We start from the raw sequence: 18,030 nt of genomic DNA, 5'->3' as shown, positions 1-18,030 counted from the left end.
CTGCGTCACGGAAGCAGTGATAGCTAATACGTGTCAATGTCGCACACTAAGGCGGCTTTTTTTGGCGGTGGCTTTTTTTTTGTACCTTTTGTGAAAGTGTTTCTTTGATATTTGGACTTCAGGCTTCATACATTATATAGTTTATGCCTACATTTTGTCATTTGCTACTAGAATGTTGTAAAACGTTTCTGTTTTAACAATGTGTTTACACAGATTACTGTAGAAATGCAACACATATGAAATGCGTGTGTTCCAAATAACAATCTATTATTTCTACTCTAAAACTCCACTTCACTCCCAGATAATCAATCAAGGCATGAGCTGGGAAAAGCTCGTTTACGTTCTAAGTCGTTGGGGGGGATGGAATAGCCGGCTGCTGGCAGCTTGTCTTTATCAGTACATTTAGATGACAAAAGACGCTGGCGGAGAGGTGAGAACGGTTTTAAGAAGCGATTTAAGGTGGGCCGAATCTACGAGTTTTTTCGTAGGCTCTGGTAATTCTAGTGTTAAAGCAGGTATTACACATGCACGATAGTGAGGCGGTAGTGCTGCTCCCTTGCAGTAAGGGGTCCCCAGGTGTATGTTCAGTTTAGAGAACTTTATGGCAGGTGTGACGAGGCTCCAAAAAACTGGATGTATGAATGGGTATCGCACAGGTTTAACTTAAATATTGTGTAAATGTTGAGTTTGTGATCTGCTGGTCGGAGACACGAACACAGAATTCAATGCATGTTCTTCTGAGCGGGCTATCTTTATTGCATGCATGCTGTCTCTATCTGACATACCAAATCCCCAGTTCATATCCTTCCTTTTTCTTTCACCACATAACCAATCACCACACGATAAACTTCTTTGTGAAATTAAAACTAGTTATAAACTTAGCCCACGGAGTGTTCAGAACTTTAAAAATATCTTCGTTATACATGTTTAATTATGCCATCCATTCAGAGTTGCGCCCATCTCTGAACGAGTCGCCAGCACATCGCAAGATGAATACAAGCAAAACATACACTAGCAGGGTCAATATAGCACAACAAAACCCCACATCCTGCATGACTTTGAAAGGAAACTGAAGCACGCCGAGTAAACCCACCAGAAAAACATGCAAATGCAAGGCAGGCACGCCGCCGTGCCCCCATATGATTAATGCATGCTTTAATGTATTTCACCATGAACATTATATTAAGTATTTATCTTAGCATTCTAAATGTTCAGAGAGCAGGAAGATCATGAAGTGAATGTATTCTGTGCGGCGATCGCTGCCGGCGCCTCCTCTTAGTGCAAGAAGAAGTCAGTTTAAGAATCACTTAACACAAAGCATTTAATGTGCTATATAACTTATGACGGGGTTTGAGAAAATCTAGTAAATTAAATATTCATTTTACGATGAAGTTTAGTTTACGATGTTCTACTTTAATGACAAATTACGAGAATAAAGTCAACATGTCGACTTTATTCTCGTCATAAGCGTCAAGATTAAAGTGGAAATGTCGAGAATAAAGTCAACATGTCGTCACACTATTACACAGTACCCAGGTACATTACACTGTATTGAAAACAAATAAAACAAGTACAACTTGGCTTGCAGTATTATCCAGTAGTATAGAAACAGTATTTACACATCTGACCTTTTAAAACTAAAGTATCTCCAGGCGACGGATGTGACTCCTTTTTTTCGGCAAAAGTTCTTCTGTTCATCATGTTCAACTTTATCTTCGGCTTCAGTTTCGGAATGTTCTCTGTCCATTTTCACTGCGCAATACCTATGCTACCGCTAACTATTTGGTGGTGTAGCAGTGAAAAAGAGCCCTAGTGCAACAAATCTGTGTTTAGCGGTGTAGCAGTGAAAAAGGTCCCCACTTGAACAGTTTCCCGCTGCACCACGTTCCGAACGTCGTTTAGGCAATTTAAACCGGTGTTGCGGTATAAGAAAAATCCATATCATAAAAAAAATAAAAAACGGTTTTCGGTATGAACCAGTATACCGCCCAGCACTAAGTGCAAACGTGAATATCGGCAGAGTTTCTTTGCAGCTTTTCTCAATTTTTCATAAAGTTTTCAACTCAGTTCATTGAGCAGCCCTCTGGGACATCCTGAGACTTGTCGGTTCTGCTCCAGGCTCCCATCCGACTTTGGGGAGCTCTTGAACCCGACACCGTTGGTAATGTCACCGATGAGCTTGGCAGTGAGGCATAAACAATGAAACAAGCGAATGGTGCAAAGAGAGAGACGGAGGTTGCAGGAGTGAGTAAGAAAGCAGGAAGCAGTGAGAAAGCCGGTGTGTGTTAGAGAGAGAGCGCTTGCTTACAGCTGGACAGTGAGCCCTAGCGGGGTTTTTGGCTGACACCTAGGGTAGTGGGTAGTGGTCGCTCCCCCTGAGCATTCTGTGATTAGCAGGAGTGACCAGAAGGAGGGCGGTTCGCCGCGGCAGTCGGGAGGCTTGGAAGGTGGATTTCCCAACGTGAGCGTCCTGGCCGTTGAGGGAAGCCAAGTCTCGGTCTGGAGAGTGCGAAACTGAAGCCAGGGATCAGGAAGCCTCCAGACCAGTCGAGTGGAAAGAAGGTCAGCTGCAGGTAGGGCGACTCTCCTGTTGCGAAGCCCGATGGGAGAAGCAGGGGAGCCGCCAGGTAAAAAGAAGACACCAGGCTTTGTTTTTAAAGAGACTGTTTCCAGCCGTTGTTTTAACCTCGTTTTAAAGAATTTATCGATTGGATTTTAGCCTCCACTTTTCACCTCTGTTTTTATTAAATTATTTACTTAAAGTTTGAGCTGCACTGCACTTTAATTTGGACACTTTGTTTTTGTTTGTTGATTTTAATAAAAGCACTTGGCATTTTTACACCATCCCCTTGCTTCATTGTTATGCCTCACTGCCAAGCTCATCGGTGACATTATCGACGGTGTTGGGTTAAGAGCTTCCTGAAGCTGCATGGGAACCTGGAGCGAACTTGCATCATCACAAGACTTTGCGGGATCCCCTTAAAGTTACTGGATATCATGGCCAGCCTGTACACTGGTACTGTGAGCGCTGTGCAAAGTGGAGGCAGAACTTCTGCATTTTTCCCAGTTGATTCAGGGGTTTGTCAGGGGTATGTTCTTGCTCCTACGCTGTTCAGTGCTTGGATGGACTGGATATTGGGCAGGGTCATTGAGTCCATTGAGTTGTGGGGCATCTATTGGTGAAGAAAGATTCACCGACAGCGGCACAGTGGGTAGCGCTACTGCCTTGCAGTTAGGAGACCCAGGTTCGCTTCCCGGGTCCTCCCTGCATGGAATTTGCATGTTCACCCCGTGTCTGCGTGGGTTTCCTCAGGGTACTCCTAGTGTGTGCTTGGTGTGTGTGCCCTGCGGTGAGCTGGCGCCCTACCTGGGGTTTGTTTCCTGCCTTGTGCCCTGTGTTGGCTGGGATTGGCTCCAGCAGACCCCCGTGACCCTGTAGTTAGGATATAGTGGGTTGGATAATAGATGGATGGATGAATGGAGATTCACTGATCTTGAAATTGCTGACAATGCTGTGATGTTTGTGGAGTCCAAGGAGGCTCTAATCGGGGCTCTTGAGAGACTGAGCAAGGAGTCTAAGTGTCTGGGTTTGAGAGTGTCCTGGATAAAAACCAAGATCCAGGCTTTTAATGGCCTCTTGGGCACAGCCATTAGTGAGTCTGTCTGAGGAGAGAGTGTCAACCTTGTTGAGACGACATTCATGTTTCTTCTGACTTTTCCTGTGCAGTCAGTAGACTGATTGGGAGAGCATTGAGTGTCATGAGGTCTCTGGAAAAGGGAGTGTGGCGCTCCTGATATCTTTGCAAAAAGATGAAAGTCCAGGGGCCTTATGTATAAACAGTGCGTACACACAAAAATGTTTCGTACGCATGTTTCCACGCTCACATTGCGATGTATAAAAGCTAAACTTGCTGTAAAGCCACGTACATTCTCATGCCGGGTCAAACCATTGAGTATGCACATTTTTGGCTCAGTTTTGTAAACTGGCGGCACTCAGTGTGCTACTGTTCCTGTATGGTTTCTCTTTATTTTTTATATTCATATCCCTGACACTGCTTTATCAAATACACTGAAATTAACCGCATATCATTTGTTAGTTTAAGGCATCTGATTGTAATCAACTTGTAACAATATAATGATGCACGTAATGGCCAAACTATTCCAAATACCATAGCTGCTTTAACGTTGCTACTCTCAGTGCAGCACTCAGAGTATTTTAACCCACTGTATCTGAGTGTGGAATTACAGCTCTACAGCAACTGATTGGAAATCTCTATGGCAGATTTTGTTGAGAGCGGAGATAATTCTCGGGATACAGCTACTAGCACATGCAGCCTCAGCCTTGCACGCAGTCTGTTTGAACTTTTTCTATACGGCAAATGCTTCAGAGCCTTTCCTGTAGAGACCTCACTGTTAAGAAACAGTTTCATCCCAAGAGCTCTAAATGCACTCCAAGTGTTCCTGGTAGAACTGTTTGAACTTAAAAATAAGATAATAAGTACCTCACTGTAAACTTGCACTACAGTTGTAATATTGCACAACCTGAGCCACTTATACTTTCATATTGTATGTTTTTCATTTTTTTATCATGTTATTTTTATTATTATTATTATTGTTTTATAGGAAAATAAGTTTATGGAGGATTTGCATATTGAATTTCATTATAAAAATACAATAACAATAAAGGAATTCAGTTCAGTTCAGTAGAAGATAGAGAGTATTTACAGATGATGAAAACTGTCTTCTAAGTCAATTTAGATTTCCAAGCGCTATCTTCTTGGAGCTCTTGATAATCATTTTTAAGATGAAATGCAGTAAAGTATGTATATTACATTATACAGATACATTTTTAACTATTTATAAATAATGTATACTGTTACTAATTAAGTGTGTGGATACAGTGGACAGCAGTAAGCAATGAGCTGGTCCTGCCTCATGCTGTATGCTTGCTGGAACTGGTGCGACCCTGAATGGATAGATGGATGGAATAATTAAACATGTACTATGAAGATATTTCAATGTTCATTAAAAGCTTTGAAGAATCTGCGTTCTAAGCTTAGAGATTGCTTGACATTTATTAAATAACTTATTGTGGGGCGATTGGTTTCTTGGAGAAAGAAATAGAAGAACAGGAATTGGGGGTTAGTTCATTTGAAAGAGACAGTGCTGCTGCAATAAATTATTTCATCGAGGGTTGCACATGGCGCAGCAAGCATCTTGTGGGAGGCAGGAATAATCTCTGGACAGGATGGCAGCTCATTGCTACCACTGCGCCACTGTACCCCCCTTGTGTAATACATACTTTAATGCCTATCATCATGAACCTGACCTGGGAAACTATCATTCCCTTGAGTTTTATAATTTAAGTGTGTTAGATTTTCAAGGCTTCTTTTGGTACTTGATACTACAATTTGTAGCCATATTTACAAGCTGCTTTCAGTATGTCAATATGTAATTTTTTCTTTGTTTTAATTTTTTGCTTTTTATAATGTTCTGCAAGCACTGAATACATAATTACATGTAAGCTTTTTTACACTATGTGATTTTGCACAAGTAATTGCATAATTTCATAAATGTATTGCCTGCTTGCATGTAGCTTTGAAATGGTACACACATGTGCATTTGTCTATGGGAGTAGGCAGAAAAACATTTAGTCAGTACTCAAAAATCCCAAACCAGAAACTTCTAAATCTAACTGATCACTGCCCTCTGCTTCTGATTGGGTGTCACTTTTAACCAAGAGATCTTTTTACCAAGGCTTCTGAAACTACATAACTTTGCATAACTGTGTGTTCTCCTGCAAGAAAAACACATTTGGTACATAATCAACAATTACAGTAATGAATGTTGAAGCTTTATGTCCATCACTGTACAAAGGCTTAGTACTCTGAGATCCTAATTTTGAACTTTGAAATATTCCTTAATTATCTATAATAAATATGCTGTTTACTTAAGCAGCGATGCTAAAAGATAAAACGAATAAGCAGACACATAAACTTGCACTGAAGCTATAGCAGCAATGGTGATAATTTGGTGGATCTCCATATTTGGCTCAAAAGAATTTAAAAGACATTTGCATTTTCTGGTTCTGGGACAGCTTATATATATATATATATATATATATATATATATATACACACACACATCTTTTCCTATTTTTGGAGCATCAGTCCATCCACATTTAGAAAAGGTATCCTTTATTGTGCAAAGCCTCTACATTCACAGTGCCTCTTGATGTCTGATTTAATAAGTGCTCTGCTAGTTCTTGGTGTTTTTGACATGGTCACAACGCTTTCTGCAGTATCAGAAAAGGCAGCCACATAGCCTCTTTGCTGCATATGTGCCAGTGATAAATGGGTTAAAGATAGTAAAGAAAAAGATCTGGAACTCTGTGAGATTTTTTTTTTTGTTTTGTTTTATTATAGGTTAAATGTATATTATATTTTCTGTTCTGACAAAGGGTGAGCTGGAGCCCTCCTTTTCCAGAGGAAAAGTTGATTTGCATTATGTGCCTCCTATCATATACCACATTAAGTTTGTTTTTTGGAAAACTGATGAAAAGAAGGGATGAATATTTATAGATAGTAGACTCACAAGACAGAGATCTACAAACCGGTCCTTTTGTTCCAAATTTCCTGTAAGATATCTGAAAGCTAAAAAGTGCAAACTGAAGGGAAGTTAATCTAATATGGATGAAACATCTTTACATTTAATTTTACTTGATTTTTGTTTCACTGTCTAATACCTAAATGTCAATATTACTATATATATTTATATCTTGTTGTGTGAGTATATATGTATGTGTTTTATGTATTTTATGTAACATCTTGCTGTTTAATCTTGTACTGTGATATTATATTACTTGCCTTTTGCTGTCATGGGTTGAAGGTGCTCAGACAGGAGATGTCCTATTGCATCTGGAGAGCTATGTATACAAGGATCTCAAGCGTGGTAGGTATAAATGATGCTACTACTGGTTCTCTATTAAATTGTTTAAACAACATAAAAATATTAAGTACAGGCATACTTTGTGTGACACCATTTGACTTTGATGTTTAGCTTAACAGTTTAGAAATTCATCACTTTTTTATATGGCACTTTTATAGATTATGGATCTTTAATTAATAAATACTAAAAGCAAAAATGTTGCAGGTTAATATATATAACTATTTAAATAATTAGTAACTAAAAAAGAATCAGATCTATATTACTAAACGAAGGTTGTATATATGCACGGATGCCAGAGGCCAGATGCACCGAAGCGCACGCACACTGCCCCTCTGCGCCCCAGAGTCAAACCCAGCGGCTTCCTAGAGTCAGTAGGTGGTGCTCAAACAACACCACACAACCTGTAAACTAAACTTGAGGTAAAGCGTGCACGCCAACAAGTTGCCATGGTGACATATTTAAACATAGACATAGACTAACTAGATGCCTCATGACCAGCAGAATCGTACATCAACGTCGCCACCATGTTGTGATTGGCACTGCTGTGGAGTGAAGTAATGAATAATGTGCTGCTTGGGATTGTACAAAGCGCTGTACGCTCCAAACCAGATCCCAGGGGATTACATTTCATAGGTAAGGCTGAAAAAATGTTTTGGTTATATTTGGCCATTACAAAATCCCATTTTATAATCTTTACTTTAGCTAAGCCAGGTTAAGCTAGCAAAGCTATGCATTTATGTGCTCAAGTGAGCCTCCAAATAACGTTTTGGCTAAACGTATTTAGTCACTACCTATGTACATTGTTGTTAGCTGTTAACATTTCTCAAACTTGATGATGTTTTTTCTCAAGGAACACATTAAGGAAACACAGTTTGAAATTGACAACCATCACTTTATGCTCATGTCTTTAGTTGTGTCTGTCTTCCACAAACTAAGGCTGCACCGTATTGCCAGACTGAATACTCTCAAATTACAAGATCTGAGTGAGCGAGAGGGACTGAAAGTCTGTAGGAGATCAGTGAGGTTGTGGAGAGCTTTAAATGGTAAGAGCAGTATTTTGTATTGTATTCTGTAGTTAACAGGGAGCCAGTGAAGTTGAGAGAGAATCTGTGTAATATGTTCAGTGGATTTAGAACAGCAGGATATTATCCTGGCACCAGAATTTTGAAGAAGATGTAAGCGATTGATAAGTTTTTGTGGGATGCCAGATAGAATAGCATTATAGTAATATATACGTGAGGTGACTCGGGCATTAACCAATACTTCAGTACTGTGTTGCGTAAGAACAGGACGAAGTCTGGAAATGTTTTGAAGATAGAAGAAGGCAGTCCCCGAAATGTTACTTATATGGGAGGAATTATTTAATAATAACAATTATAATTATTATTATTTAATAATTGCCATTATTAGTGTATAAATGGATATAAATAAATCTCTTGTATGTAAACGATACTGTTTTAAATGTTATTGTGTTTTCATCAGAAAACCCGGTTTCCAGTCAGTGTGCTCTAATCCACTGTGCCAGCACTCAGTGTGGCAGCTGTCAGTGTGGCTTATTTGAATCACATTAAGGTAATTCAGTGTTAAAAGTAAGTTCAATTATGATTCCTAACAGCAAACGACTTCTAGCTAACAACACACCCATAGAAAAACAAAAACGAGACTGCATGGATAAAAACAATGAATGAAGGCGCCTACAACGCACTTCTGAAACACCAGAACCAAAGGAGTCATGGCTCCAAATTTGAAACAGCTTTAGTACAAATACAGTATATTTATTTAATTAAATGAAAACTTTCCCAGGACGCTCCCACCCTCCATGATTTTTCATCCCTACAAAGATCGGAGGGAACAGAAAGTAATTGCCATTCTTGGATTTGCAATTCTTTATAGAATTGGAGGTTTACTAGTTTTGTAGAAACCACCAGGGTTCTGATGGTATCTTTAGTAAAGACTTCATTATAGCTAAGCCAGGTACTGTCCATCATGTCTCTAGCTATTTCATCATGTGGAGGTGTTTGAGAAATTGCATAAGTGAACAGATAGATTTATGGTTTACACTGGGGTTAATTTTTGGTGACACCTTATTTCTTACCTGCTTTGATTCCATGTCCTTCCCCTGGTCAAGTGACTTAGCCAAAAATACTAGTGGTAAGTAGTAAACCACAAGTAGAAAGCATCCTCTATCTTAGTTCTAGAAAGTACTAATGGCAGCAGGTTTTTTTTTTTCCTTCTACGAGTAAATAGGTTTACCAATCACATCAGTATTTCCTGTTAAATGTTTGAATGGCCAAAGTATGTGTGGGTGCCATTGAAAATGTTGCAGTGAAAAATCATATGTCAGGCTCTGCAAGTATAATCCAACTATTTCAAAACATTCTTGACTGCTTTGCTGGCCAGCAGGTTTCAAAGCCCAGAATGTGCAGGTGAATGAGGAATACTGCTCTCTTGATTTTGCTGCAACAAGGAGTGCAGTAGGAGACAAGTACATAGCCATTGCTTTCCAAATTACATGTTTCAAATTAAACTACCGTAGATACTCGCCTATTAGTCGACCTCGCAGATAAGTCGAATGAATTGTTTAAGCCGAAAATTATGAAATTTGTTATGATCCGCGTATAAGTCGAGGGTAAAACTTGACAGCCTATCAAATTCTTTGAATTTCATAATTATACCCAATGTACCTGGGCCCAGACTTTCAACATTTTAATCTTTGAAGAATTTTAGAAAGCCAAAATTAAAACTCCAAAAACATTTTTATTTATTTAATTACAGTTAGAATATTTCAAATAAATTTGTATTCAAGTCCCTCGCATATAATAAAGTGTCCCTAAGTGTCTTCTTCAAATCCTTCAAAGTCCGATTCTTTGTCATCAGAATGTCCGAATAAAATGTGAAAGTCTTCTTCCGTGACGTCGTCAGCATAAACATCCTCCTCTTCGCTGTCGCCATCTGTTGAATCATCTGCTGCTGATTCTTTGTCTTCATAGATGGCATCATCTTCTGATCCATCCATAGCATTACTGATGCTGCATTTCAAGAACGACTTTTTGATAATTTCTGGTGGAATTGAGTCCCAAGCTTCCTTTACCTATTTAGCTACTAAATCAATGTCTGGTTTCTTCAAATTCCCTCCTTTTGTTAATTTTACTTCTCCAGAACACATCCACTGCTGCCACATGCTACGTACTCTGTCCTTGAATGGCTTGTTCAAACAAACATCTAATGGCTGGAGCATTGATGTCAATCCGCCGGGAATAACTGCTAACGTAGTAGCCATTTTCCTGGCTTCATCCTTTATATCCTCTGATGTATGAGCGCGGAACATGTCCCACACCAAAAGTGACGGGCGTTTACTTTACCCTGCTCCTGATCGCCTAGCCCACACATCTTGAAGCCACAATTTCCATCCATCCAGCCTTTGGGGTGTACACGAACAGTAATGCCTGCAGGAAATTTTATGTTCTTTGAGAACGACTTCCTCTTGAATATTATCGTTGGGTGTAGCTTTGTACCATCTGCCAAGCAAGAGAGGACAACAGTGAAATGGGTTTTTTCATGGCCCGTTGACTTAATAAGTACGGTCTTCTCACCAATACCTGCTACAGTTCGATTCCCCGGCATATCAAATGTCATTGGCGTTTCATCCATGTTGCCAATGTTACTGAGATCAAAGTCATGCCTTTGTCTTTGCTTGATAATAAATTTATGAAAGGAACTGACCTTTTCTTCTAGATCTTTCGGCAGCTTCTGCGCAATTTTTGTTCGCTGACGAAGGCAGAGCCCATATCTGTTCATAAACCGCGTACACCAGCCAGCCGATGCTTGAAATTTCAACAAAGGCTTACCATCGCTCGTTAAATACTTTCCTTCTTTTGCCAATTGAAGTGCCCATAACCGAATGCTCGAACGAGTCACAATATATCCATTTGCCTGCATTCCACAATCCAGTCATTCAAGTCCTTTTCCAGTCCACTGAAAGGCGAAAGTCCAAAACGCAATGCTTTCTTTGACTTGGGCATTGCTTGTAGAGAAGACTTATTTTTTATCCAATCTCTTACAAGTTTTTTGCTAACGCAAAACTCTCTGCCAGCCACACAATTATTGGTTTCCTCAGCACGCTGAATAACTTTCAGTTTGAACGATGCGGGATACAATGCTCTTCTTTTCAGAATTCATGATCGTACCGGTAAGAAGTTTAACTTAATATATTGATATATTTTACTAATAAACTGCAATTAAATATACGTAGGCTAATAATGCAGAGCATGTGGGGTCTTCAAGCTTCTTCCAGAAACAATTCAATGCAAATTTAATAAAGAGCTGCAAAACGTTGCGCCAAATGAATGTTGAGTGTATGTTGCCAGTTACTGCCATCTACTGGCAGCTAATGGTATTTTTGTTATCCAAAACCTGCAAAAGCTAATGCTCAAATTCAAGTACAGTTGAACCTCTAGATACGAGTTTAATTCGTTCCAGCACTGAGCTTGTATAGCGAATTTCTCGTATCTAGAACAAACTTCCCCATTGAAAATAATGGAAATCCAGTTAATCCGTTCTGCACCCCAAATATATTAACATAAAAATCAATTTTCCTAACAAATAACACTGATAAATTATATATACTGTAGTCTACCTTTAATAAATAACACTGGTAAATAATATAACTGATTATTAAAAGAATCAAAACAGGTGTCCAAAGTGCAGTAGAGCATTCAATAAATCTTTAAATAAATAATCCTTAAAACAGTTGTGAAGTGGAGGTTTAAAATACACAAGAATAACAATCCTTTAACACGAGGTTAAAACGTCAAAAGGATGCCGTCTTTAAAAAACATTCGTGGTACGGTGGGGACCTACAATGAACAAAAGTACAAACAACATCAAAACATCCATAAAATGAAAAAATGAAATGGGGAAAAAAAAACTTTAGTTACTCTGTGTTACTTAATTCACACATCAGGTTATATGCTCAGAACATCCCAAACACCTGTATATTGGCAAGAATGTTATAATAAATCATTTACAGAAAATCATCTCATGCATATCAGAATCGGATTAGACTTTTCAGACGACCTGGCTCAACTTTACCATTTAATTGAGAAAAAGTTTTTTTTTTTTTTTTGTTTGGTATTTCAAAATATTTTGAAGTACTAGGGTGTTGTACCGTGTTAGCCTTTATGAATGTAGTGAAAAGTCAAGCAAAATGACACTTTTTATTGGCTAACTAAAAAGATTACAATATACAAGCTTTCGAGGCAATTCAGGCCACTTCTTCAGGCAAGATGTAATAAAATATTTTCAAAATATTCTGATAAAGAAATGTGTACTGTGATACAGGAAACCTCATATTTAAAGGAAAATATACATTGTTTGCAATTAACTTAAAAATGAAAACTAAGACCTAAGAATTTAATCACTGCTAAATGATGCAAATAAATATTAATAATTAAAATGTCATCTCTGAACTTTGAGGGACACCTTACATTAGTAATTCTAAGCAACAAGTAATTTTTTCCCCATGGAAGAGATATGTCTTCCATTGTCACTTGACCATATCTCACTTGTTATATAAATGAAAAAGTAAGGAAACCAGGGTTTGCTTTCTGAGTGGACTGGAGATGCTTAATTGGCCTGAGTAGGTGTGTGAGTGTGTTGCCTTTCAGTGGACTGGGCACCCTGTCTAGGGGATTGTTCCTGCCTTTTGTCTGTGCTTGCTGAGATATTCTTCAGCCCTCTACAACCATGCTCAGAATTAAGCGGGCTTGGAAAATGGTATTGTATGATATGATTTGTTGCAGTCTTGAACACTTTTTGCAGTGTTGGCAAGAGCATAGAGCTTGAAGAAAAATCCTTTTAAGGAGTCAGGACTTGCATGTTTTTTAACTGCAAGTTTGGTGGCATTTTGGCTTTGGCTTTTCAGTTCCTTTTGATTTTTGGTTATGTTCCATTTCTGTATTTTAGACCTCAAGTTCCTTATTTGTCGTCTGATCATTTGTTGACAATTTTACATTGCTGTTTCCATTCTGGTAGAACATTATCTTGGTCACTTTAAAATAACATGCATTAGGGTCATTATGAACATGAACAGATTCATGCATTTATTAGAGACATCGAATTGTTGGCCGTAAGTCTGCGTCCCTGTTGCTTGCCCAGAGAGTTTGGACACATCATTGTTATTGTTTACATCCTTCCTCGGGCGGACGTGGAGATAGCGGGTGACATCATTCATTCTGCTGTTGCTAAACTACAAACGCAGCACCCCGAGGTGCTTGTGCTAATCGCTGGAGACTTTAACCATGTGACGCTGGACAAAACATTACCTGCCTTCTCCCAGTATGTGGATTGTAACACCCGGGGAAATAGGACTATTGACCTACTGTATGCAAACATTAAAGACGCATACAGCGCCACCCCGCTGCCTGCGCTTGGGGAAAGCAGATCATAACCTGGTTCTTCTTCAGCCTCACTACAAACTAAGAATGAGGGAGCTACCTACAACCACACGCTCATTCAGGAAGTGGTCCCCTGAGGCACAGCAGGCTCTGAGAGACTGCTTTGGAACTACAGACTGGGATATCCTGCAGGGATCATATAGTGAGAACATTGAGGAGGTTGTTGACTGCACTACTGACTACATCAACTTCTGTATGGACATTGTAGTTCCAGTAAGAACAGTACGCTGCTATGCTAACAACAAGCCATAGAGAACAAGTGACTTCAAGGGCCTTTTGAACCAGAAGAAAAGGGCTTTTAAAGGCGGTGATCAGCATGAGCTCAAGCACATGCAGAAGAAACTCTGAGTCCAGCTCAGGGTGACGAAGGAGCAGTACAGGAGAAAGCTGAAGCAGAAGTTGCAGAGCAACAGCATGAAGGAAGTGTGGGATGGGATGAAGATCATCACTGGCTGCAGCTCGAAGCGGGGTACCACCATCGAGAGAGACGTGGAGAGAGCAAACCAGATGGACAACTTCTTTAACACTAGAATTACCAGAGCCTACGAAAAAACTTGTATATCCGGCCCACCTTAAATCGCTTCTTAAATCCATTCACACCTCTCCGCCAGCATCCTTTGTCCTCTAAATGTGCTGATAAAAGACAAGCTGCCAGCAGCCGGCTATTCCATCCCCCCACCGACTTAGAACGTGAGCGAAGTTTTCCCAGCTCACGCCTTGATTGATTATGTGGGAGTGAAGTGGAGTTTTACAGTGGAAATAAGAGATCATTATTCTAAAGTAATCTGTGTAAACACATTGTTAAAACAGAAACTTTGTCATATTTTAGTAATAAATGTTACAAAATGTAGTAGGCATAAACTATAGAATGTGTAAAGCCCGAGTTCCAAAGATCAAATAAACACTTTCACAAAAGCTTCAAGGACAATGCAACAGCCTCCGTGGCGTAGCGCGTTAAGATTTGCCTCTTAGAGCACAACAGCTCTGCTGCCTCTCAGACCTGAGTTCGATTCCCCACTAGGGATAAAATGTTGCTTTTTTTTTTTTTTCTTTTTAATCTCAAACGGACATAAAATTTATAAATTGGTATGCACTGTCAGTTAATGAGATCGTTATATTTTCATGTGGGATGCTCCTTTTAAAATATTTTTTTAACAATTGAGACTGCAATTAACAGGAACAACTGTCCTTATAACTGTTATTTTTAAGATCCATAACACACAGACAGACGAGCACTGCGTAATAGGGAGACAGACAGGCAGAGATATATAAATAAACAGGGAAGGCACATGTACTGAAAGAAGAAAAAAGATCAACGTGCGCACATGTACTGAAAGAAGAAAAAAGATCAACGTGCGTTGTTCCTGTAGCACTGAATGAGCTCACCCGCTCTCTTAGAGAGTCAGATGGGGGGAGGGGTGATGTTAGAGCGAGTGAGCTCATTCAGTGCTACAGGAACAACGCACGTTGATCTTTTTTCTTCTTTCAGTACATGTGCCTTCCCTGTTTATTTATATACATATACCTAAAAAAAAGATGTTCGAACATTTCAAATTAGATTCTGAGCAAATGAAAGCGTATATCAAGAGATCTTCTCATAAATTTGCATTGATTCAATGTGATGGCGCGTAAGCCCACAGCCAGAGTACTACCCTTGGACCCAGGACATTGATAAACATAAACTGAGATGGACTGGTCAGTGAGAACACTCGCATGCACAGCAAGGAATTGTGCAAAGACGTTAGTGGTTTTATTTTCAAAAAGGGTTCAAACGGAGTGTCTAAAACAAAGGGCTGTGCAATTTTTCAATTAAATAAATTAATAAATAACACTGGTGTTTAAAATTCAATAAACAGGTTAAAATTCAAATTTTTAACACTAGAATTACCAGAGCCAACGAAAAAACTCGTAGATCCGTCCCACCTTAAATCGCTTCGCACCTCTCCATCAGCGTCTTTTGTCCTGTAAATGTGTCGATAAGCAGCCTGCTATCACATCCCCCACCGGCACACGGTTTTCTCAGCTCAGATCTGTTTATCTGCGTGTCAGTTGCTTAGAGTTATATAGAGTGAGAAGTCAAGCAAAATGACACCTTTTACAAATATTGTATTATTTGTAACACATGCATTTCATGTGTGTTTTGTGTCTACAACAATCTATGTACAGTACACACATCGTTAAAACAGAAGCGTTTTTCATGTTTTAGTAATAATTGACAAAATGTAGACATGAAGTGTATAATGTGTTAAGCTTGAATTCCAAATATCAAATAAACACTTTCACAAAAGGTACAAATATAATAGAACAAGTGCGTTTCTATTCAAGAATATAACTGCAGAAAAAGAACCCTCGTTAGGGTGCGACATTGACATGTATTTTCTACGACCACTTTGGTGGCACAACGGTATTAACTGTTGACTGATAATCAAAACTTCACGGGTTCAATCCCGGACAAGTCCCTTTTGAGAAGTGAGCTGCTCTTATTCTTACTATTTTAGAATAAAAACATACATTTGATTTCAGTCTGTAACAGCGGGTGTAAATGTATAGTACTTGTAAAGGTTAGCTTTGCTTTTTTTTTTTTTTTAATTCAGTTTTATTCTCTAAGTCACATTCACGATACCACCCCCAAACCATCGGACACTGCTGTTTTCACATAAAGATGTGCTATAACAGAGGTGAGCTCAGATCATGACGATGGTTCTACATCGGAGAAAGAATGCATGTCGCACTTTTGCCATCGCTGTACTTTGTATATGTACACAGGAAGCTCTGCAGTCTACTTGTGACTTTATGCTGTAGGAAGTAAGTAAATAAATAAAGGTAAATAAGTAAATAACATTCGATCTGGCTTTTACAATATGTAAGTAACATAGTGAAAAGTCGAGCAAAATGATACCTTTTATTAAAAAGATTACAATATGCAAGCTTTCAAAGCAACTCAGGCCCTTTCTTCAGGCAAGATGTAAGTAACATATAAATATTAATGTTTTGGGCACATGCACCATCCAGATCTAAACACTAGAGTGGAGAGTCTATAGCTGAAGTTGGAAGCTGCTGTCGCTGTACTTTGTATATAAGAGCCAGATCGAATGTTATTTATTTATTTACCTTTATTTATTTACTTACTTATTTCCTACAGCGTAAAGTCACAAATAGATTGCAGAGCTTCCCGTGTACATATACAAAGTACAGTGATGGCAAAAGTGCGATGTGCATTCTTTCCCCGATGTAGAACCGTCGTCATTATCTGAGTTCACCTCTGTTATAGCACGTCTTTATGTGAAAACAGCAGTGTCTGATGGGGAGGGGGGTTCGTGAACGCGACTGAAAGTTAAAAACTGAATTAAAAAAAAACAAAAACAAAGCTAACCTTTACAAGTATCATACATTTACACCGGCTGTTACAGACTGAAATCAAATGTATGTTTTTATTCTAAAATAGTAAGAATAAGAGCAGCTCACTTCTCAAAACTGACTCGTCCGGGGTTGAACTTGTGAAGTTTTGATTATCCGTCAACAGTTGATATCGTTGCGCCACTGAAGTGGTCGTAGCAAATGCGTGTCAATGTTGCACCCTAATGCGGGTTCTTTTTCTGCAATTATATTCTTGAATAGAAGCGCACTTGTTCTGTTATATTTGTACCTTTTGTGAAAGTGTTTATTTGATATTTGGAATTCAGGCTTAAGACACTTTTTAATTACAGTAATCCCTCGCTACTTCGCGGTTCACTTTTTGCGGATTCACGACTTCACGGGTTTTTAAATACAAGTGATTGCCCGCCTATCGCGGAAGTTATGTTCCAGACCCATCAGCAACAGGAGAAAATCCGCGATATAGAAAGACCATATAAATAAACATTTTTATAGTTTAAGCCTTCAAATACCTATCCCACATGCTTTTAACACATGTAAACTTATAAAACACACTTTGTTAACACATATGATATGTGGATGTTGGGCTAAGGATATGAGTAACATCTCACTATTATAAAACATTTTAACTTCACGCAAGACAAGACAGTGAGACAGAAAAATAGGTGATGTACAGGCTTTTAAATTATTGACACGCAGAGCGACAAGCAGCACAAAGCCAGCACAAAGTCCACTTCTCCTTGGCGTTCATTCAGCTCCCCACCCCCTTGACAATGCGAAGTGGCAGGAGCGTACTGCGCCTCCGGGGAGGGGGGTTTGAGCGAACGTGCGTTCAGCCCTCACACACCCCCACTTCTCCTCCTTCCGAACGCGCAGAGCGACAAGCAGGCATTTTGGCAGAAGCAGCACAAAGTCCATTTCTGCTCTGCTCAGAGTTCAGCTACCCCCCTTCACAAAGCGAGTGCAGACACATTGGCGCCTGATCGCTGCGTGCAGTGTGCAGTGTTGGTTTGCGGTGTTTAAGAATGCAGAAAGTGTTTAAGAGCATAGGAAGTGTTTATAAGAGCGTGGGACCGGTTAACAAGAGAGTGAGAAAGGTTTATAAGAGTGTGGGAAGGGTTTATAAAGCCTTAAAATATGTATAAATAATAAAATAAATATAGGCCGCTACTTCGCGGATTTTCACCTATCGCGGGGGGCTCTGGAACGTAACCCCCGCGATAGGTGAGGGATTACTGTATTACTAAAACAT

The 18,030-nt window shown here is 39.3% G+C and overlaps 1 protein-coding gene across 1 annotated transcript in view; it reads left to right on the top strand.

The window, feature by feature from the left end:
* Positions 1 to 18,030, top strand: part of vps13c (vacuolar protein sorting 13 homolog C) — a 608,306-nt gene that overhangs the window by 67,458 nt on the left and 522,818 nt on the right. The window contains exon 6 of the mRNA XM_051920790.1: positions 6,889 to 6,951. Within this exon, the coding sequence (XP_051776750.1) occupies positions 6,889 to 6,951 (63 nt within the window). The remainder of the gene's footprint in view (positions 1 to 6,888; positions 6,952 to 18,030) is intronic.

This window comes from Erpetoichthys calabaricus, chromosome 17, assembly GCF_900747795.2.
Source record: "Erpetoichthys calabaricus chromosome 17, fErpCal1.3, whole genome shotgun sequence".
Lineage (NCBI taxonomy): Eukaryota > Metazoa > Chordata > Cladistia > Polypteriformes > Polypteridae > Erpetoichthys > Erpetoichthys calabaricus.
Note: the sequence above shows the minus strand (reverse complement) of the source record. Positions and strands in the feature narration are given on the sequence as shown.